The sequence below is a fragment of the Pteropus medius genome, unplaced genomic scaffold (genome assembly GCF_902729225.1).
Source record: "Pteropus medius unplaced genomic scaffold, Ma_sr-lr_union100, whole genome shotgun sequence".
In the NCBI taxonomy this organism is placed as follows: Eukaryota; Metazoa; Chordata; class Mammalia; order Chiroptera; family Pteropodidae; genus Pteropus; species Pteropus medius.
In genome coordinates this window covers 484,577-508,194 of record NW_024350327.1, presented here as the reverse complement: position 1 = coordinate 508,194, position 23,618 = coordinate 484,577, and the positions used below count along the sequence as shown (strand labels likewise).

Here is a 23,618-nt window from a genome sequence, read left to right as displayed (position 1 = left end):
TTTATTCCTTAGATTCTGCATATAAGTGAAATCATATAGTGCTTATCTTTCTCTGTCTGACTTAAATACCTTCTAGGTCCATAAAAGCAATATCTTTTCCAACCCCTTCCATTTTATATGTAGGGGTCTTGTTTTCTTATCCTTTCAGCCACTCTATCTTTTGGTTGGAGCACTTAATTCTTTTCCATTTAAGGTACTTATTGATAGGAATGTAATTATTAGCATTCTTTATTCCTGTTTTTGATACATGTTTTTTCTTCTTAAAGAAGTCCCTCCAACATTTCCTGTAACACTAGCTTGGTGGTGATGAATTCTTTTAGCTTATTTTTGTCTGGGAAGCTCTTTATTTGTCCTTCAACTCTAAATGATAGCTTTGCTGGGTAAAGTATTCTTGGTTGTAGATCCTGAATCTTCATCCTGTTGAATATATATATATATTTTTTGCCAAACCCTTCTTTCCTGCATAGTTTCTTTTGAGAAATCAGCTGCCAGTCTTATGAGTGTTCCCTTATATGTAATTATTTGTTTTTCTCTTGCTGCTTTTAATATTCTTTCTTTGTATTTAACCTTTGGCATTTTAATTATGATGTGTCTTGATGTGGGCCTCTTTGGATCCATGATTTTGGGAATTCTCTAAGCTTCCTGGAGTTTTATGCCCATTTCCTTCACAAGGTTAAGAAAGTTTTCCATCATTATTTCTTCAAACAGCTTTCAACATCTTGATTTTCTTCAGTTATGCCAATCAAATAGATATTTGGACCCTTAATAGTGTCCCATATGCTCTTTAAATTATTTTTATAGTCTTGGCATTTTTTCTTGCCATTCTGATTGAGTGTCCTTGGCTTTCCTATACTCTAGATAGGGCATTTGATCCTTTTCTTTATTCACTTTGTTTATTCTTTTGTTTATTCCATTTAATATACTTCTCATCTCAGACAATGTGTTTTTCATTTCAGACTGGTTCTCTTTTATAATTTCCATTTCCATTTTTATGTTTTTTATCTCTTTGTTGAAGTTCTCTACACTACCCAAAAGATCACTGAGCATCTTTATAATCAGTGTTTTGTACTCTGCATCTTGACTCCGTTATATCTGGATCTCTGTTCTCTTCTCTCATGTGGCTTCTGCTTCTTGTCTTCCCATTTTGGCTGCCTTTCCATGTCTGCTTCTATGTACTAAGCAAAGCTCCTACATCTCCTGGTCTTATTAGTATGAATTTGTGAAGTAGGTGTCCAGTGGCACAATCCTGAGAGGGATTCAGCTGCAGGCCAAACTTAGCCCAAACTTCTGCCCCTCCGGGGCCACCTGTTAATGTTCAGCAAACAATTAACAAATGCTGTGCTTATAGCTGCCTCAAAAAGCCACACCAGAAAACCAGGCCAGCTGCCTCTGGTGTGAGTCTAGGTGCTGCTCAGCAAGGAGCATCTGACTTGCTGAGGATATACCTGGATGTGGCTTGAGTGGGGCCACGAGTTGGAGGAGGTGGGGTTTCAGGGAATCCTCTGGGCAAAGCAACCTCTGTTATCTAGTTTGATGAAGTCTCGGCTGTGTTGGCGCTGTGTCCGTGCACTGGGAAGGGGTAGAGCTCAACAGGAAACAATAGATACCACCAGTACTTCTGTACAGAGCAAGTCTTGCCTCAGCCCTTACTCTGACAATGTCTCCTGTAAGTACCTGGTGACACCTGTGTGCAGCTGAATGGGCACTGGTGCTCAGAGCGAGCAGGTCTGTCACCATGAAAATCTGCTTGCAGATGCAGCCCCTTTAAGAGGAGTCTGCCGCTGCCACTGCAACAGCCTCCATCTCACTCAGCCACTTAGACCAGGCAGCCCCGCGTCCTTGCCCCATCCTACCTTCTGCCGTTGCAGGGTGATTTCCTGGACTTCTCCCTAGTTGTAAGGCTTGTTCATCAAGATCTCAGGCAATGTTTCCTTGCTTCTGCTTCTTATTACTGTCACAACTTTGATTTAGTCTCCAGAGGGATGATCGGAGCTTCTCTCATATACACTATTTTTCTGCATTTAGAGATTTATTTTACAGGAATTGGCTCATGTGATTGTAACTGCTGGTAAACCCAAATCTGTAGGGCAGGCCAGGCTGAAAACTCAGGGAGGATTTATATATCATAGTCTTGAGGCAGAATTCCTTCTCCTTTGGGAAACCTGTTTTTTGCTCATAAGGCCTTCAACTGATTGAATGAGGCCCACCCACATTATCAAAGTAATATCCTTTATTTAAAGTCAACTGATTATAGATTTTAATAGACACTACAAAATACCTTCACAACAACATCTAGATTAGTAGTTGACCAATTATCTGAACATCATTGCCTAGCCATGCTGACATAAAACTTCACACCCTAGGAACTAATATAGGGGAACTAACAGTCATAGGTTTGCAAGTAGTAGTAAACATTTAGTCAATAATTTAATGTACGATGTCTAGAGAGTTGGTCAATTGGAGTTTAGTTCTGGTTAGAGTTGATAAATTCAGGACAGTGGTGTCTTCGGTGGTGAGGGCAGCCTAGCAGCATTGTTCCCAGGCAGTGAAAACACTTGGGATCGGATACATCTGATACTTTCACCCACATGATTCCTCATGGTCCACTGGGTCAGGAGCAGGGCTAAATTCCCTTGGTGTTAATCAAGAGATCAAGGCCAAAGCCTAGGTTTATGGCCTGGTCACAGAGACTATGTGTCTCCATTTCTTTTAGGTGCTCCCTCAGAGCTAAGTTGCTAGAGGGTATGGGGTGGGCTCAAGAAATGGCTAGAAAACTGCCTAAAAGTACTGCCAGATGTAACAATGAAAAGAGCACTGCCCTGAGTTAGGTGACCTTGATTCCAGGCCCAGCCTTGTGTTAGCTCCATGTGTGACTTTGGTTCCTTATAACTAAGATTGGAATTATAATCCCTGTCCTCTTTCCTTGAAGAACAGTTCCAAGGACTAAATGAGAAAGGGGGCACAGAGCACCTTATGGGACAGTTATTCAAAATTCATACAAATGAGAGTAGAGGTCTAGTGTCATTGAGAGAGCATAGGCTAAAATCACACCACTCCTGGGGTTAAGCTCTGCTCTTTCAATTATGGTAAGTGGTCTTGTCCAGGTTTTTAAAACTGATTGTACCTGTTTCCTCATTTCCAAAATATGAACAGCTATATTAGTTTCCTAGTGCTGCCATAACAACGTACCACAAACTGGGTGGCTTAAAACAACAGAAATGTATTATCTCATTGTTCTGGAGACTAGAAGGCCAAAAGCAAGATGTCAGCAGGGCCATACTCTCTCTGAAGTCTTTAGGGGAGAATCCTTCCTTATCTCTTCTAGCTCGTGGTGGTTGCTGGCAATCTTTGGCATTCCTTGGCTTGTAGATATATCACTCCAATATCTATCTCCAAATTCACATGGTCTTCTCCCTTATGTGTCAGTGTCCAAACTTCCCTCTTTTTATAAAGACACCAGTCATTGGATCAGGGCCTATCCTAATCCAGTATGACCTCATCTAAGCTTGATTACATCAGCAAAGACCTTATTTCCAAATAAGGTCAAGTTCATGGGTCCTGAGGATTAGGACTTCAACATATCATTTGAAGGAACACAATTCAACCCATAACAACAGCCAACATCACAGGTGCCTCAAAGAGTATCTAGCACAGAAGTATCATCATTGTGGAAGAGGAGGAAGGATTAAAATTTCCCTTACTCTATAAGACTGATGCATCAACAACAGCCTCTACTGTAGACTATGAATACATTTCTTTCTGTCTTAGCCTGGAAAGCTTGGGATTTTGATGCTTTCTTTTTCTTGATAATTTGACCTCTTTTCCCAAGCAGGGCAATGATCATCACAGATCTTAAGGCCCAGAACAGGATAGTGCTCTTCTGAGCCACCTGAGTGGGCTCTGTGACAAGACCTTCCTCCTGAAAAAATGGGCCACAGTTCCTGATGTCCTAGTAGCTGTCAGCTATGTGACCCCCAGCTGGGACTGTGAATACAGATAATCCCCTTTCTCTAAGGCTGGGATTTGGGGTCTGGGAAGGGACTAGAACCTGGAGGGTCACTTTTTTAGCAAGTACATGGGGTAAGTTCTTGGTTACTTCCCTGCTAGGCAGTATTGTGGTGCCAGGTTATATACTGGAATATACCAAGTGTCCTTGGACACCTACAGTGACTAGAGTATTGGGAAATTCACGTAATAGCTGTGCACGTAGAGCAAGTTTGGATGAAAAGATGAGAGGTAGTTTCTTCTGGTTCAGTGGGGTAAATTAGGCAAAGTCAACTATGTGCTGGCAATGTAATGATTGTTCACTTTGTGTCTGAGGCACAACCAGGTTCCTCTTCTGATGCCCTACCCTCCTCCCCCACCAACCAATAAACTTTGATGTTATGTCCATCCTCTGCTACCCATTGGTGTGCTTTCACAAATTCATTTTGACACTCACTCTAGCCAACCTAACCAGACACATCCTTTTTTTAAGGATGCAGAAGAGGGGACATGCCAGATATAAGCAACATTAAATTATCTGCTCTTTATTCAACAGTACAGATACTCAAGAGTGAAAGGAGTCTCCATTCCCTCACCAGATGTAAAGCTCAGAGTGAACAGAGGTAGAACTGGGAGTCAGTGAAGTCTTGGAGAAGGCTGGGGTGATTTATCTGGGCTGCTGGGGTGACTTATCTGGGTTGCCGGCCCCGCCACCTAGGAGGAAGCAGAATGACCGACAGGGCCAGTCATTGACATACTGTGCACCAAGGGTTGAATGGTAACTCTTGGCCATCTCTATTCAGTGAGGTAGAAACAATTTCTATGGGAAAGCCCACAAACGTGACTTTCCATTCTTCCTGTTTGCAAGTCCATGCAGCTGATGGGGAAAAAAATAGCCCAGCACTTTTGCATTTAAGTCTTGAAATTTAAATGTTTCCATGAGTCATTCTTTATTATCATATAACTTGGTGTTTGCATGCAAATAAGTTTAATAGTATAAATACTTATAAAATAAATCTCTTACCATATGAACTCGGTATAGAATGCTAATTCCCAGAGTCATGAATGGCTTCGAGAAGTCAATCACCTTCTCCCGTTCAGCAGTAATGGTGAGGCCTGCCACAGCCAGATCGGCTTTCTGAAAAGGATAGAGAGAGCCCTTCATTGGGGTAACCACATGAGATAGGTTCACTTGGGCTTGTGACCAGAGGCCATCACTATTTGGGAGCTGTTACTCTAGTTTGGCTTCTCTGCTTGCGAAATCACAGTACATCTGAGGTCTGAATGATCACTCATGAAAGGACATGAATATTGAAGCTATAACTCATATTCATTTGAGGTTAGACTCCTCTAAATACTAAATAAGTATAAAAAATCATGGGGGATCACTACAGACTGTTCAGAGATACACTCAAATGCCCCAGAGGAGGAGTTTCAAAGGGAAAAACTAGTAGATAGGTTTCCTGGATAAACAACATTGAATAGTTTTTTACTCAACTTATTAATTTGTTCAGTTAATAAAACTTCACTTTGCTGTATGAGACACTTTGGTGGGAGGTAAGTTTACAATAAAAGATAAAAATGATGGAACCACAGAAATTAAGAGCAACATAATGCAAATCATTCATTTCACAGTGAAGAAATGAAGACCAAGAAATTGAGCAAGTGGCCCAATGTCTCAAGTCTTGTCCCTTGTCAGAGCTGGGTCTGAACCTCAGGCCTCCTAGACCAGTGGCCACTTATGTTGTTGTTGAGGTTAAAATTCAGGTGTCACAATAGAACTAAAATAAGGGTCTCTGGTCTCTTTCGTGCAAAATCACCAGAATTTGTTCTGAAGACATTTCCTTCCTTTCTCTTTGCCTCCATAATGTACCTCAAATGCACACATCAGGTGAGTCTGTCCTGAATTAAGGCCCTCTGGGAAAGGAAATGATATAGCCTTCCCCAATACTCCTCTCCACCAGGAGGTTCTTTCTTGTATCTCATTTAACTTCATCTTATTGCAAAGCAAGCTCACTTCTATTTGTCTGCTCCCCTATAAATGGAGTGGTGGGAAAAGCCCATAGATGGTGTTCAGTTCTAGTTCATGCTCTGCACTAACTAACTAACTAACTAACTAACTAACCAACTAACCAACCAACCAACCAACCTAGTATAGTCATTTCACTTTTCTAGGCTTCTTTAACATCATCCCTAACCCAAGGATGTGGAGTTAAGAGTGCTAAGGATTCTTCTCAGCAATTCTCACAGTGATTCTCAAAATATAGCCTATGACCCCCTGCATCAGAATCATCTGAAGGGCTTATTAAACCGTGAATTCCTGAACTTCATTCAAGAACCCCTAGATCAGACTCTCTGATAGTAGGACTCAAGAATCTGCATTTGTAGTAGGTTGCCCAGGTGATTCTGACATATACTAGTATTTAAGAATCGTGTTTTATAAACCTAGATATATATCACAGATTGGCCGTCACTGGTTTACATTTCGGCTTCTTTAACGTCTTCTAATTCTGGTGGATCAGGTGATGTAAAAGATGAAAGAAGAAATGAGGAAAAGTGAAGTGTCCAACAATCTATAAACAGGCAATCAATTTTGAATGAGTACACACACACACACACACACACACACACACACACACACACACACACACACTTCTTCCAAAATTTTATTGCAAAGAAAGTAAGGAGATAGACATGCTGGCCCTCATTTTATACACAAGGGAATTTATGATTTGTGTACACAAAGGATAAATTCATTGGTGAAAGTCAGTTTCTCCTACATTTCAACCCCAATCCTCCAATTCATGTTCCATCTGCTAAAGCAGCCAGGTAATCCAACATAGGTTAACAAACTCATGGCCTTACAAAGCGAGGTGAGGCTTAAAAGAAATGAGTGCAGATGTAAGAGATTTTTAATTTAAAAAAAAATGTAAAATGTGAATTACTCATTGGGCTTATTCTGTATTTCTTCAAGAGAGTGTTGATTACTGCTATCGAGTGAATCAACACTTAGGTCAGGGAGTGAAGTTTGATTAGAATATTGTTAGCATCTTCATTTGGGGACTATTTGGAGGGTTGTTTGGGCCTTTTAGAACCTCAGCCCTTCAATAATAATGGCCATGGATAGAGTTCAGCTCATGAGCACTGGCGTAAACAACAGAAATCAACCACAAAGGCCCAGCAGGTGCAATGCCAGTCCTGTGTGTGGGTTGACAGCAAATTGGCAGCTAGGACCTGCCCAAACCTTAGAAGGAGAAAGAGACAAAAAAGAAAATGGGTTGGAATGAAGAGACTTAAGAAAATGTTAGGAAAACCAAAACTGATAAAATGAGTAAGAAGTAAACACGGCATCCAGTCCTTTCTCTGATTATTTAAAAACCTATATGTTCAAATCAATTAACCAAAATCAACAACTCTATTCTCTGTCCCCCACACTCAGCTTTCCTCTAAAAAGGGCAAACTTTGGATTGAAATTTGGAAATCTTTTCACAAGTTTATAAAAGTTGGTCAACAATGACATATGGTGAAACAATTCCATATGTAGAGAAAGCTGGAAATGGACAGCATCCCATAAGGACCCTTTCCTGGGTACATGGAGAATGTCCCAGGGAGTGTTGGCCCCAAGCTTGAACAGGGCATTTCTGTCTCTTCACACCTCCCTAAACTGGGCCAGACAGAAAAACTGCCTCACATGGACAGTGCTGATTCACTGCTCCAGCTTGTCTTTCTTTCCTTTGTCCCTCGTCAAGAGTAAGTTAGAGGCAGGGGAGGCATGGATGAGATGTAAAAGGGCAGTGACAAGCTAAATGAAACCATAGAGATTTTGTGGTTATTTTTTATGTTTAATCAACTTGGTATAGAAAAGTAATTATCTACCATGGTTTTAATGCACCCCAGAGTATTAGCAACAAACTCCTGGGATCGGTTTATTCTAAAAGATATGCATTCATTTTATTATATCTGAGTTAAAAAGACATTATTCTATAAAGCAGTCTTCAAAGAGGATATAATGTTCTACAAAGCCAAACTAACAATGAAAGGGGGCTAGGATTTGACAGTGTGGGTTGTTGAGGGATGCGTGGGCACAATGATAGTTTGTCTGAGTCCTTCTGACTCTCTGGTCACTTGTTGGAGAGGGCTGTGTTCTCCTGTAGAAAGGGCGGTGGACAGGACATCAGAGGACCTGGCTCCCCTCACAGTGGGTCTCCTCCCAGCTGAGCCACAAACTCATGATGACCTTGGGCAAGTTATTCCACTCTCTGGGCCTCAGTTTCCTCCACCGTACAATGGAAGTGTTCAATCAAATGCTCTCTAAAATCTTGTCCAGCTCTAAAATCCCACATTTTCATTTTACCTGGCTAGAAGTGGTAGAGCTTGGTAACTGGCCTCTGTTTGCTCAGGAAGATGATGGCAGTGAGCAGAATAGAATGCCACGAGTGGTCAAGGAGCATGAGCTCTGAGGAGGAAACAGTTTATCAGACTAGTCAGCAAAGAGCAGCAGCTAACAAGGACTCAAGGACCTAACATTTTATGTTAGGGAAGGAAATCCAGAAAGGTCAGGAAGGTGACACCATCTGGAGAGAGCAGGTCTGGAAGTGTAACCCTGAGAGCTGGGAAACCAGCAAAGGGAGTGACCCCAGAGCCAGAGAATGAAGAGAAGGAGGACTGGTAAAGGAGAACTGGCAGAGTTCTATATATATCACGATGTTCCTGGTTGTGTCGTGTGTGTGTGTGTGTGTGTGTGTGTGTGCTGGCGTGCGTGTGTCTGTGTGTGTCTGTGTGTATGCGCATGCTCATGTGTGTTACATGCACAGGGGTTTAAAAAAAAAACATTCCCTTTGGGAAAAAGACCTTTCTCTTCATTTCCGATTGAAAATGTTCTTTTGAAGAGCTTTGTGTTCTGCTTCTGAGAGGTCCTCTCTTTTATCTCTTGGATGTTTGTGGAGTTTACAAGGGAGGGCAGTCTGGACCCAGCCTGGAGGTGACTTCCAAAACATATTATCTTTTGCTTCATGGAGTTTAATAGGGGTCATGCAACTGCCATGATTTCTATCAGAGCCTGAAGGCTCAGTATGGCTGCTGCTCTTCTCCCTGGATCAGCCAGGGCTGGAAGAAAGACAATGAATTCACAGCAGCGCTCCTGTCTACGTTTGCCTGAGCTTGTTACTCCCACCCTGCACTTCTCTGAGACCACCACCGGGAAGTATCTGATAGCCACACCAGATCCTGGATGATCTGAAGCAAACAAAGCTTTCTTCTGTTTCTCTTTCCTCTTCTTTTAGACACTTGTTTCCCTCTTTCAGACAAAACTCTATTTCTTCCCTTCAGCAGTGCCCAGCACCACTGTGCAGAGCTCCAGCCTCCTCAGCCCTTCCCTCTTCCCCTTGGCAGCTCCTCCTTTACACAGAGCCAAGCAAATGAGAGGACAGGATGGGACAGAATACCTGCCTCTTGCCAACCATCCGTCCATGGCAACTCAACCTCTCAGGGACTCATTTTACTGGGCTAGACAATGTAGCAATGCCTGCCTATCAATATTATGTGAGAGTCAAGAGAGATGATAGATGTGAAAGAGCCTTATAAACTGTATATGCTGTAGAGTCCTGCCACACCAGTAAGGGGCTGTTATTGAGACTTAGCTTCTAGTGTGGGACAGATCTGTCTGGACTCTGCTACTTACTTATTTGTTGTGTGACTTTGGGCAAGTCATTTAACTTTTCTAAGTCTCAGTTTGCTCATAAAAAAGTGGGAATAATAATAGTACCTACCTCCTAGAATTGCTGAGAAAGTGAATGAGACAATGGTTGCAAATGCTGAGCATGAGGCCTGGTTCAAACTAAGTACCCATTAAGTGTTTGCTGTTTAGGATGATAACAATGGTGATGATGATGAAGAAGAGGAGGAGGAGGAAGAGGAAGAGGAGGAGGAAGAAGAAGAAGAAGAAGAAGAAGAAGAAGAAGAAGAAGAAGAAGAAGAACAACAACAACAACAACAACAACAACAACAACAACAACTACTACTACTACTTAATGATGAGGGTAATCTCAACAAGTGCCTATGGAGACAACATCTTAACCCAGGATCAATTGTAGGAATGTCTGGGGTGTAATCAGGTCTATCTCCATGCAGGGCAGAGGCCCCTGGACACTTGGCCCCTGGTGGCCTTTCCCAGGTGACCTGGGACATGCACACAGCTGTGTTGACACAATGTACATCCCTGGTGTGACTGCCTATCTCTGAAGCTGCACATAAGGACCCTCTTGGGCTTCATACTATCCTATCTCTTAGAAAACTCAAGGAAAAAACTGACATCCAGCATGGAAACCAAATCCAATCATTCTCCAGTCTCTGCCTCATTATATAATTCTCCTTTGGGGACAGTGGATTAAATGACCTTCCCAGTTTCTTTTGAATTCTCAGTTCCACTACACCATCTGTAATCAGCTTCCAGAACTTTTTAGTTTAGCTTTTTGACATTGCCCACCCCACTCCCTTGTCCCCTGCTTTCTGCCCTCTGGGGTGGCAAGCTGCTTCTCCATGCCAGCAGCTTTCTAGTGCTTTGCAAATCACCTTGGCACATATCTTGTTCACCTGCTACTCAGACCCCATAGTGCCTCACATTCTTTGCTGTCATTTATTTAAGTAATTGTATTACTTAACTCTGGAAAGCTTTGGGATGCTACAGTTGGAATAGAAAATGTTACACAGAATAAGGCTGTACTGAGTATTTCTAAAAAACTTCTTTCCAAGGTAACTGTTACTGAAAATCTCTTGCATATTGAAGTTTTACATAATTCTAAGCAAGGCTTTGTCTGAGGCTGTGAGAATGGGAGCTGGCATTATCCATACACACCAGCTAGGAGAAAGCTCCGAGTCTAGCAGCTTGGCTTTCGGTGGCGGGATAACACACATTAGATTCTAGCTCAAGATCTGCCTGACAGTGACATGGGGCCACTGTGCTCTTCAGGGGATCCCAGAAGCACTGTGTCCTTGGTTCTTCCCTTGAATGTAGGATCTGGGGTAGGCAGAGACTGTCTGCCCCCTCCCCAGTTTTCTCTTCTTCTTTAATGCTCAGCATTCCTCACTACTCTTTACTGATTCTCTGCCCTGTTCCTGGCAGTGTGCAACGATGGAGCAAATACAGGCATAGTCCCTATCAGCAAAGAGTTTATAGTCCATTTGGGGAAGGAAACAGTCATCAAATTGTCAGGAAAAAATCGTAAAATTACAACTATAATAAATGTTATAAGGGAGTCATATGCAGTGCCATCGGAAAGTAGAACAGGGCCCTGACAGAGTATAAGAGGTTCATAGGGCTTTCCCAGGATGAAAATCAGTTAACTGAATAGGATTTACCTATGAGGAAGCCAGGGGTGAGCATTCCCAGTGGAGGAGACAGCATGTCCTAAGGCTCCGAGACAGGAGGGAGCTTGGTGCGTTCCAGGGGCCTAAAGAGGCCAGAAGGCTAGAACAGACAGGACTGGAAGTGTGCTATAAGATGCGCTGAAAAGACAGGCAGAAGATGTAACGTCTTGTAGGGTAACTGAAAGGCTATGAAGTATCTTAAGCAATGGTTGGCCTACAGGATCATATCTGTGATACTAACACAGCTAACACCTATAGTCTTTCCTATATGTCAGGCATTTTACATGTGCTGCCTCATTTGGTGCTCCCAATACCCTGATGAACTAAGTTACTATTATTATCCTCATTTTACAGATCAAGAAAATGAGGCACAGAGGTTAAGAAACTTGCCCAAGGTTGTAAGTAAATGGCAGAGCCAGGATTCAAACCTGAGTTGTTTGGCTTCAGAGGCTGTATTCTAAACCTGCAACAAAACCTTCTGGCCAACCACTCTTTCCAGCTGTTGCCTGGCCCTCCTAAATAAGGCCAGTGTCAAGGACACAGCTCTCCCTCTCTCCTCTTAGCTCCTCTTATTAGATTATAAGAAGTAGGAACCAGGTGTTTAAAACACTTAACATATTTCAAATTTGCCACTGGTCCCACTTTACAGACAAAGAAATTGAGAACCAGAGAGGTTAGTAATTTGCTCAAGTACACACAACTAGGATATAGATAAAGCTAGCTTTAGATGTACAGATTCCCAGACTGTGCATTTTGCTTTTTTATGGCTTCACTATTCTAAATGACTTCCCCAAAGTGGCTGCACAGTAAGTCCCTAATGAACAACCAGTGCAGCCAACAGTGTAGTGCAGGGTACAGGAGAACAACCTCCAAACATGGCCTATGCTTGAGGCCCTTCTCACTGACTGGAGAATCAGGCTGATTTCTGACATATGCCTATATGCAGGAGGGATTTTGTTAGGAAGCTAGAATGTTACAACTAGATTCTGGTAATTCTCAGGAGGTGATCAGATACCTAATTCCTTATCCCCCAGCCTAAGGAAGACTTGAAGCCCTCAATTACCACTAGAGAGCTCCCTTTCTGGCTTGCCCCCTCCCCAGGCCCAATGCTCTGTCACACCTTGGATAATGTTACTTGGGGAACCTAAGCAGGAGAGGAATGGGTCCTACACTCTGTGCTTAAGGCAGGCTGTTAAGGAGGAACGTTAATTAAACCCAGGAAGGAATGAAGTTAACAGGACAGGCCCAGCCTTTTCCAGGCAGCTAGAAGAGGAAGGCCCAGCTCCAGGAGCTGCTTTCAAATTCTCTCCTGCCTTCAGTTTTTTGGGGCTGCAGTGGGGGCAGATATCTGCAGCTCAGCCCATTTAAATTAGATTATCTATTTTTTGTTTTTGAGCAATTTACCTGCCGGAAGCCTTTCTCTCTTCTCCCCTCTCCTCCCACTTAGTGAGATGCCCAAGGACCATCCCCTGACTTGTTGCAGTCACCAAGCTAAGTGACAATGGGATATAAAGGATAGAGGAAGCTCACTTCCACTCCTGGCTCATGTATCAGCAGGAATCATCACTTAGATTGCCTACTAATATGCCTCAGGAATACATGCATCTGCTCTTCTGCCACATGAGGCAAGCTGTCTTACTATTCTACCTACCACAGACTAGGACCAAGGATAGATTATTAGGGTTCACATGACACCTGTGAAATGTTTGGGTCCTTGTCCACTGGGGAGACTCAGGATATAGGAACAAGGTTTAGAGAATAATGAATAGTGCCCAATTAGTTAACTCTTTCTGTCTCTGTCTCTCTGTCTCTCTGTCTCTCTCTCTGTCTCTCTCTGTCTCTCTCTGTCTCTCTGTCTCTCTCTCTCTCTCTCTCACAGGTATAGATATAAGATATAGATATAGACATAATAGACATATACATAGATATATAGACATAGACATAGATAAAGATATAGACATATGTATATAAATATATAAAATACACATACACACACAATCAACCCAGCTAATATACAAGGTACAAAGAAGGCCTGCTTCCTGATCGGAGAGAGGCCCCAATCAGACCTGTTGTAAACCAATCTGAGCCCAGATTTGTAGAGTTTATCCGTGCTCACTGGGCCATGCTCTTCCTCAGTAATGCTTGGGAAGAAGAGGCCCAGAGAAACATTAGCGTTCTTGGGGAAGCAGCAATGTCTTCTTTAGGTCCAAGTGCTCCCTGGCACTATTTCTCGAGGTGACAGTCTACTGCCAGGATTGGATGAATTCCTTTAGAATTAAATTAAAAATCCCCATAAAAATATTTAGTTGATTCAGTTCAGGGCTGTGTGCTTGATCTGTGTGGGAAGATTTTAGCAAAGAACCAGGCTAAAGGTAAGAAAAGGTTGACTCCTAGTCAAGATGGCAAAGTAAGTAAACTCTGTGCTCACCTCCTCCCACAACTACATTGAAATTACAACTAAATTATAGAACAATCATCATTGAGAACCACCTGAAGACTAAATGAATAGAATTACTATAACTAAGGATATAAAGAAGAAGACACATCGAGACTGGTAGGAGAGGCAGAGATGAGGAACAGGCAGGTCTCACACCCATTGTGTGACAATTAAGAATCAAGAGGGATATCTTGGCTACAGAGGTACTCCCTGAAGAGTGAGCATCACCATCCCCACATGAGGCTCTCTAATCCAGGGCATCAGTGCCAGGAAGGGGAGTCCTCATACCATCTGGCTGTGGGAACAGTGGGGACTACATTTGAGAATGACAAAGGGTTGCTAGAGACCAAAGTGCTTCCTTAAAGGGGCGTCACACAAACTCATTCACTCTAAGCTCCAGAGCAGGGGTAAAAGCTTTAAAGTGCCAGGGACATACATGGAGGAATTAAATTGACAAACTTCAGAGTGAGGGTTGGAGGAGCAGGAACCAGGGAACTTCTCTCAGGGATGGAAGCTCTGGCAAGTGCCATTATTCCTTTTTGAGCTCTCCTCCCACCCGGCCAGCCCAGTGCAGGAGGGTGCCAAATCTGAACTCTCCATTACCCCGGCTAACACCATTCACCCTGCCCTGGTAACTCCCTGAGACCCCATTCCAACTAACTCTCCCTCCTAGCCCAAACCTCTTCCAGCAGCTCCTCCACACAAGACACTTTCTTGGTGCACATGGAAGACTTTCCCCAAATCTCTCAAATGTCCATAATCCCTAAACAAGCAGTGGCTGGCCTCAGTGTGCTTAGTAACACTTGCCAAGAAGCCCCAAGACCAGCACAAGCAACAATCAGTCTTAACTTCGAATATAACTCCCATAGGGTGGCGCCAAACCTGGTATAAGGGGCAGCCAGTCTAGGGCTGAAATACAGCTTTAAATATGTGGCCACAAACACAGCACAAGTGGAAGCTGGGCTCGGCTCACATCATGGTGCCCACCAAAGGGTTCAAACCAGGTACAAGTGGCAGCTGGCCTTGGTTCACCACATAGCCTCTCCAAAGCAACTCAAAGCCCAGCACAAGCCTCAACAAACTGCAGATCACTTTGCAGCTCCTATGAAGAGGCCCCAGGCCTGGCACAAGGGGCACCTGACCTTGGCTTGGACAATGGCACTCCTCAAAAGGCTTCAGAACCAACATACCTGGTGACCAGCTCCATGAATGACAGACTCTGGCAATTTACTGGCAACAGAGCCCCACTAAAATGACTCCCGTTCTGTGGGGTCAGCCCCCATACAACAGCTTGTATGCAGTAGTCATGACCAGTCCTCACAGCCAGTCAGTCTGCAAGTCCCACACAGGGGACACCCCTAGAGCACCCAGATCAGGTAACCAGGGAGACTGTGCCACTTGGCCCCACAGCACATCTTCTATATAAGGCCATTCTATCAAGACCAGGAGATGTAGCAGATCTACCTAATATGGACACCAGTAGTCAGTCAAAATGAGGAGACAAATAAACATGACAAAACTCCAGAAAAAGAACTAAACTCTGTCAAATACATATTACAAAACACTAATGCTAAGGATATTCAATGAACCTAGGGGGAAAATAGATGAACAAAGCAAGAACTTAAAAAAAGGGATCGAAAATATGAACAAGGACATAGAAAACATAATAAAGACTCAATCAGAAATGAAAAATACAATAACTGAAATTTAAACAAAAAACACACTCTAGAGGGAATCAACAGCAGATAAGATGAAGCAGAGGTGTCAACAAGCAATCTAAAAGACAATGTGGTGGAAAACACCCAACAGAAATAGCAAAAGGAAAAGAATTTTTTAAAATGAAGATAGTTGAAAGGAACTCTAGGACAACATCAAATGTACCAATATTTGTATCACAGGAATACCAGAAGGAGAAGAGAGAGAGGGAGAGCAACTTATTTAAAGAAATAATAAATAAAAACTTCCTTAATATGGTGAAGGAAATAAACATACAAATCCAGGAACAGCAGAGTGTCCCAAACGAGATGAACCCAAACAGACCCACACCAAGAATCATCATAATTAAAATGCCAAAGGTTAAATACCGAAAGAGAATCTTAAAAGTAACAAAAGGAAAGCAGTTGTTTATGTACAAAGGAGCTCCCATATGACTGCCAGCTGACGGAAATTTAGTAGGCCAGAGGAATTGGAAAGAAATATTCAAAGTCATCAAAGGCAAAAATCTATAATCAAAATTACTCTACCCAGCAAGGCTGCCATTTAGAATCAAAGAAGAGATAAAGAGTTTCCCAGACAAGAAAAAGTTAAAGGAGTTCATCACCACTAAACCAGCATTACAAGAAATGTTAGAGGAATTTCTTTGAGACGAAGAAATAAAAAATACAAATAAGAAAATATAGAAAAGAAAAAATTCTCACTGACTGAGGCAAACAATTTTTAAAAGCAGTGGATCAACTAACTAGTTAGTACAAGGGTTAAAAGAAAAAGCACTCAGATCATAAATTATCAACAATAAATTAAGGGAAACACATATACAAGAAGTGAAAAAGAATGACAAAGACATAGTAGAGGGGGGTGAGTAAAAATTGTGATTTTAGAACATGTTTGAACTTAAGTGACTATCAACTTAAAATAGACTGCTATTAACGTAGGTTGGTATACAAGAAGCACATGGTAACCACAAACCAAAAGTCTATAAGAGATGTATAAGTAATAAAGAGAGAGGAATCCAAACATAACACTATAGAAAGTCATCAGCATACAAGAGAAGAGAGCAAGAATATAGGAAAGGAACAGAAAACTACAAAAAAAATCAAATAACAATCAAATGGCAATAATTACATACCTATCAATAATTACTTTAAATGTAAGTGGACTAAATGCTCCAAACAAAATACATAGAGTGGCTGAATGAATAAATAAACAAGACCTGTACATATGCTGCCTACAAGAAACCCAATTCAAATTGTAAAACATACACGTGAAAGTGAAAAGATGGAAAAATATATTCGATGCAAAAAAAGACTGGAGTGGCAACACAAAATCAAACAAAATATATTTTTAAACCAAGGCTGTATGAAAAGACAAAGAAAAGAATTTCATAATGATAATGAGATCAATCCAACAAGAGGATAAAACTCTTGTAAACATCTACACACCCACTATCAGAGGACCTAAATACATAAAACAAATATTGATGGACATAATGGGAGCGATCAACAGTAAGACAATAATCGTAGGAGAATTTAACACCCTATTAACACTAACAGATAGATCATTCAGATAGAAAATCAAGAAGGATACAGTGGCTTTAAATGACACATCAAATTGGGTGAACTTAATATTTTCAGAACATTTCACTCCAAAGCAGGAGAATTTACATTCTTTTTAAGTGCATGTGGGACATCGCGCCACAAAACAAGCCTCAATAAATTAAAGAATACCGAAACATATCAAGTATCTTCTCTGATCACAATAGTATGAAACTACAAATCAATTATAAGAAGAAAGCTGAAAAAAATAACACACCAACATGTAAAGACTAAATAACATGCTACTAGGCAATGAATGGGTTAATAATGAGATCAAAGAAGAAGTCAAAAGATACCTAGAGACAAATAAAAATGAAAACACAAAACCCAAAAATCTATGAGGCACAACCAAAGTGGTTCTAAGAGAAAAATTCATAACAATACAGGCCTACCTCAAGAAACAAGAAAAATCTCAAATAAACGATCTAATCTTATACCTAAAGGAACTAGGAAAAAAAAAAAAAAAAAAAGAACAAACAAAGCCTAACGTGAATAGAAGGAAGGAAATAATAAAGATCAGAATTGAAATAAATGGTATAGAGTAAAAAAAAAAATCAATGAAACCAAGAGATGTTTTTTTGAAAAGATAAAAGTGATAAACCTTTAGCCAGACTCATCAAGAAAAAAAGGTAGAGGGCCCAAATATATAAAATCAGAAAAGAAAGAGGATAAATGACAAATGATACCACAGATAGAGGATTATAAAAAATATTATGAACAATTATATGCCAACAAATTAGACAATCTGGAAGAAATGGATAAATTCCTAGAAACATGCAATCTTCCAAGACTGAATATCAAGAAGAAACAGAAATTCTGAACAGATCAGTAACTACTAACCAAATCAAATCAGTAATTAAAACACTCTCAACAAACAAAAGTACTGGACCAGATGGTTTTGTAGAAGAATTTTACCAAATATTCAAAGAACAATTAATACCTACTCTTCTCAACGTAGTCCAAAAAGCTGAAGAGGATGGAAGGCTCCCAAACTCATTGCGCTAATACCAAAACCAAAGATATTACAAAAAAGAAAATTACAGGCCAATATCCCTGATGAACATAGATGCAAAAATCTGCAACGAAATATTAGCAAACTGAATTCAGCAATACATTAGAAAGATCATGCACCATGATCAAGTGGGATTTATTTCCAGAATGCAAGTTTGGGCCAATATCCACAAATCAATGAACATGATATACCATATAAACACAATGAGATGAAAATCATGTGATCTTATCAAGAGCATTGATATTAAATAGCATTGATATCTTATCAAAAAGCATTTGACAAAATCTAACCTCCATTTATGATATAAAGTTTCAGCAAAGTGCATATAGTGAGAACATACCTCAGCATAATAAAGGCCATATATGACACCCACAGTTAACATCATACTCAATCATGAAAAACTATAAACTTTTTCTTTATAATCAGGAATAAAACAAGGATATCTACTTTCACCACTTTTAATTAACATAGTAGTGGAAGTCCTAGCCACAAGACAAGCAAAAGAAATAAATAGCATCCAAATTTGAAAAGAAGAAGTAAAACTCATTATTTATGGATGACATGATACTATATATGGAGAATCCTAAGATTCCATACACAAACACACAACAGTTAGAACTAATAAATGAATTCTGTAAAGTACACAAAATTAATATGTAGAAATTGGTTGAAATTTTATACACCAGTAACAAACTATCAGATAAATTAAGAAAACAATAACATTATAATTGCATCAAAAATATTAAAATACCTAAGAACAAATTTAACCATGGAGATAAAAGTTCTATCTTTAGAAAACTATGACATTGAAGAAAGAAACTGAAGAAACTACAAGCAAATGAAACGCCATAAAGTGCTCGTGGATAGGAAGAATTAACATTGTTAAAATGTCCATACTACCCAAAGCAACTACAGATTTAATTCAATCCCTATCAGAATGTCAATGACATTTTTTCACAGAACTAGATCAAATAATCTTAAAATTTATATAGAATTACAGATGATCTCAAATAGCCTCAGCAATCTTGAAAAAGAAGAACAAAGTTGGAGATATCATACTCCCTGATACCAAACTATACTACAAGGCTATAGTAATCAAAACAGCATGATATTTGCATAAAAACAGACACAGAATAGAGAGCTCAGAAATAAACCTACACCTACAAGGTGTAGGTTTATTTCTGAGCTCTCTATTCTGTGTCTGTTTTTAGGCAAGAACATACAATGAGGAAAGGACAGTCTTTTAAATAAATGGTGTTGGGAAAACTGATGAGATATATGCAAAAAAAATGAAGCTAGACCACTTTCTTATACTATATACCAAAATAAACTCAAAATGGATTAAAGATTTAAATGTAAGATCTGAAACCATAAAACTCATAGAAGAAAACATAGACCGTAAACTCTTTCACATTGCTTTTCTATCTCTCTCTCTCTCTCTAGATAGATAGATGATAGATAGATAGATAGATATAGGTATAGGTATAGATATCGATAGATATAGATATAGATATAGATATAGATATAGATATAGATATAGATATAGATATAGATAGATATAGATATCTCACCCCAAGCAAGGGAAACAAAAGGAAAAAATGAGACTACATCAATCACAGCAAAGGAAAACATCACAATGAAAAGGCAACCTACTGAATGGGAGAAGATATTTGCCATTGATATATGCAATAAGGGGTTAATATTAAAAATATATAAGGAACCCATAGAAATTAACACCAAAAAAAAAACCAAAAAAACAAAACAAAAAAACAATAGGATTAAAAAATGGGCAGAGGATCTTAATAGACATTTGTCCAAAGAGGACATATAGATGGTAAATAGACATATGAAAAGATGCTCAATATCACTAATCATTAGGGAAATACAAATTAAAACCACAATGAGTCTGTCATTATGACATGTCTGTCATGATAGTGATCATCAGAAAAATCAACAAACAATTATTGGTGAGGATGTGGAGAAAAGGGCACCCTTCTGCACTGTTGGTGGGAGTGTAAATTGGTATAGCCACTATGGAAAACAGTATGGAGATTCCTCAAAATATTAACAATAGAATATCATATAACCCAGCAATTCCACTTCTAGGTATTTATACAAAGAAATCCAAAACACTAATTCGAAAAGATGCATGCAACCCTATATTCATTGCAGTATTATTTACAATAGCCAAGATATTGAAGCAACCTAAGTGTCCATCAACAGATGAATGGATAAAGAAGATATATATATTCAATGGAATATTAGTCAGCCATAAAGAGAGAATGAAATCTTACTATTTGTGACAACATGAATGGACCTAAAGGTTTTTATGTTAAGTAACATAAGTCAGACAGAGAAGGACAAATCCCACATGATTTTATTTACATGTGGAATCCAAAAAACAAAGCAAATAAACAAACAAAACAGAAATAAATTAATCAATACAGAGAACAAATTGATGTTCACCAGGTGGTAGGGGTTTGAGGGTCCGGGTGAAAAAAGAGAAAGGATTAAGAAGTACAAATTGGCAGTTACAAAATAGTCATGGGGATGTAAAGTACAGCATAAGGAATACAGTCAATAATATTGTAATAACTATGTATAGTGCCAGATTAGTACTAGACTCATTGCAGTGATCACTTTGTCAGGTAAATATATGTCTAAGCCCTGTTGTACACCTGAAAAACACCTGAAATTAATATAAATTATATGTCAACTATAATTAAAAAATTAAAGAATATAAATAAAAAAGGAATTTTCACATGAGTCAGGAAGCAAACATTAAAGTTCTCATTTTGAAAAAGTTAGGCATGTTTATTTTGCCTAGCCATAGTGAACTGGGGAATCTCTAGGCTCAGTGGCACTGTGCTGCTCTCCTTTCGGGTTATATTTTCAAAGAACATACAAGATGTTCGGACAGATTGATACAAGCCATGAGAGAAAAAGAGGAGTCGAGGATGACTCCAAGGTTTTTAGTCTGGAGTATGAAAGTTGTCATTAACTATGGCAGGGAAAACATGTTTTGTGGGGAAGGACAGGAAATACCTTTTATACAGATGTAGAAAGAGATGCCTATTAAGTATCCTAATAGTGATGGTGACTAGACAATATACGAGTCTGGAGTTAGGGGTGTGGCTCATTCTGAATGTCCCAAGTGAACTGATTGTTAAATATTTTGATTATCAAGAGTTGTTAAATATTAGAATATTACTTTTGATAATATCTACTAAGTTGTATTGTAGTTGTCAGTCTCATCTATTTAGCACATAATGCATGTGTACAGGTTTATTTTTACTGAAAATTCACTTTGATCATGTAATTCCTTTCCTCAATGGTATTCAGTACTCCCCATGGCCTGTGCAAGAAAGTCAAACTTTCTTAATCTGAAATTTAAAGGCTTTTCCAATACATGAGCCCTACTTTAGTTTTACCAGGCTTGCTAGAATTCTTTCCACTTAACTTCATCCATCTCTGTTCTATTTAAGTTGTTCCCCTTACAGAAGTTAATTCAGCTTTCACCATCTACCAAAATCCTATTCACCCTTCAAGACCCAACAGTAATGATTAAAGCTGAAAATGAGCTAAAAAAAAAAAAGGTAAGAATGGGTTTGCAATTCATTCATAGTTAAAGTAATGTGGCACAAGGGTCCAACCTGGGTCACGCCAAGCAGATATTATTTATCTTTGACCTCTTGTCACAGGCTCCCATTCACTGGCCATGGACTCTCTTGCCCTTTGGGGTCAGATGTATGTTTGAATCCCAGATCTGCCATTCAACTGAGCAAATTACCTAAAGTCTGGGCTTTAGTTTCCTCATCTTTAAAGTGGACAAAATAATTCTTCTTTCTTATGATCGTTATGAGGATTAAATCCAATAACTTGTGTAAATTTAGCTCAAGTGTAGTCCTGCCTCCTATAATCCTCTCTTCCAACTGTAGCCAGAGAGGTATTTTGAAAAGCTAAAGCAGATTATGCCATTCTTTGTATTGCTTCTTAGTCTTTTTTTTATGCCAGTACCCCTTTAGCCATCTGGTGAGGTCTGTTAACCCCATCTTTAAAAAGGTTTATCACATATACTTTATCACATTACTATATTAAATAGAAACACAGTTATCAAAAATATTTTTACATTTTCGCGTTACGTGACGTGAGAGCTAGAGGTAGGTCTAACAGGAACACTAAACTGACATCATTGATGCCAAAGTCACAGGTGTGGTTAATACCACTACAGTTTGTTGCCCACATTCATAATTGAAGGAAATATCACATTTCAGATTGAATTTAGAAATAACATAGATGTAAATTTTCCCCTTCTAAGTTTATGGACTCTCTTAATGCTATCCTCGAACACTTGGGTGCACATGAGCCCCAGGAAAATAGCTTATAGAGACTTCCCAGTTAACTAACAAAAATTCTTTAACACAGCCCACCAGGCGTTGTGTGATATGGCAGTGTCCTGCTGCCCACTTACCACACTCTGGCCATGCTGGCCTTTGCACTACTTCTTGAACACACGTTAATTTGTACCTCGGGATCTTCACATGTACTCTTTCCTCTCACAGCAATGCTCTGACCTGACCTTAGATAGGCTGGTTTCTTCACACTGTTTAGATCTTGAAATGACCTTCCTGGAGTTCCCATCTAAAGGATCCCGTTCTCTGACACTCTCTGTCTTATTATCTTGTTTTATTTTCTTCACGGCAATAATCACAGTCTAAAATTGTCTTGTTTATTTATTCACTTAGTTGTTTATTATTTGTCTGGAATGCAGACAAGCTCTTGTTTGTTGTATCCAAACATATCTCCAGAGACTAGAACAATGTCCACATATGGTGGGGACCAAATAAACATTTGTTGAATGAAGGCATAATCAAACAAATGAATAAATGAATCAAAGAAAGTAGGATGTCAGTTGATGCTATTCTTTTACCTTGCTCTGAGCTGCGGGATCAATTATGAAGTAGAGTGTTTCAACTAAGAGCACACACTCTAGAGTGAGCCTTGTCACTTGCCAGTCATGTAATCTTAGGTAAGTTACATCAGTTTCCTCATATGGAAAATAGGGATAGTAATAATATATGTTTCATAGGTATTTTGTGAAGACTAAATGAATAGATGAAAAGTACTTAGAACAGTACCTGGATCAGGAAATGCTACAGAAGTGTAAGCTTTTTGTTGTTGTTGTTGCAAGTTAAAGAATCAACTTCAATTTTATTTAAAAAAAATATATTGTTTCAAAAATATCAGTTTAGTTTTTGAAGAGAATGCAAAGAAATCCCATGACTGGAAAATTAATGTGTATTATATATGTTATACAGTATTTATATAGTTGAGATGTGAAAAGATATAGCACTGAGAGTTTGGATGTACTCAGGATACATGTATGCAGTAAAGCCCTGAGAAGCTTGAACTCTGCTCCTCTGCACTACATCACCACTATCATCACCATCATCATTACACCTCGTTTTCTGAGGACTGACCAATATAATTTACACATCAAATACAAAAA

At 39.6% G+C, this 23,618-nt stretch overlaps 1 protein-coding gene across 5 annotated transcripts in view; it reads right to left on the bottom strand.

Moving 5' to 3' along the window:
• Positions 1-23,618, bottom strand: part of GRIK4 (glutamate ionotropic receptor kainate type subunit 4) — a 450,925-nt gene that overhangs the window by 41,889 nt on the left and 385,418 nt on the right. For all 5 annotated transcript variants that reach the window (XM_039839626.1, XM_039839628.1, XM_039839627.1 and 2 more), the window contains one exon: positions 5,009-5,122. In XM_039839626.1, the coding sequence (XP_039695560.1) occupies positions 5,009-5,122 (114 nt within the window). The remainder of the gene's footprint in view (positions 1-5,008; positions 5,123-23,618) is intronic.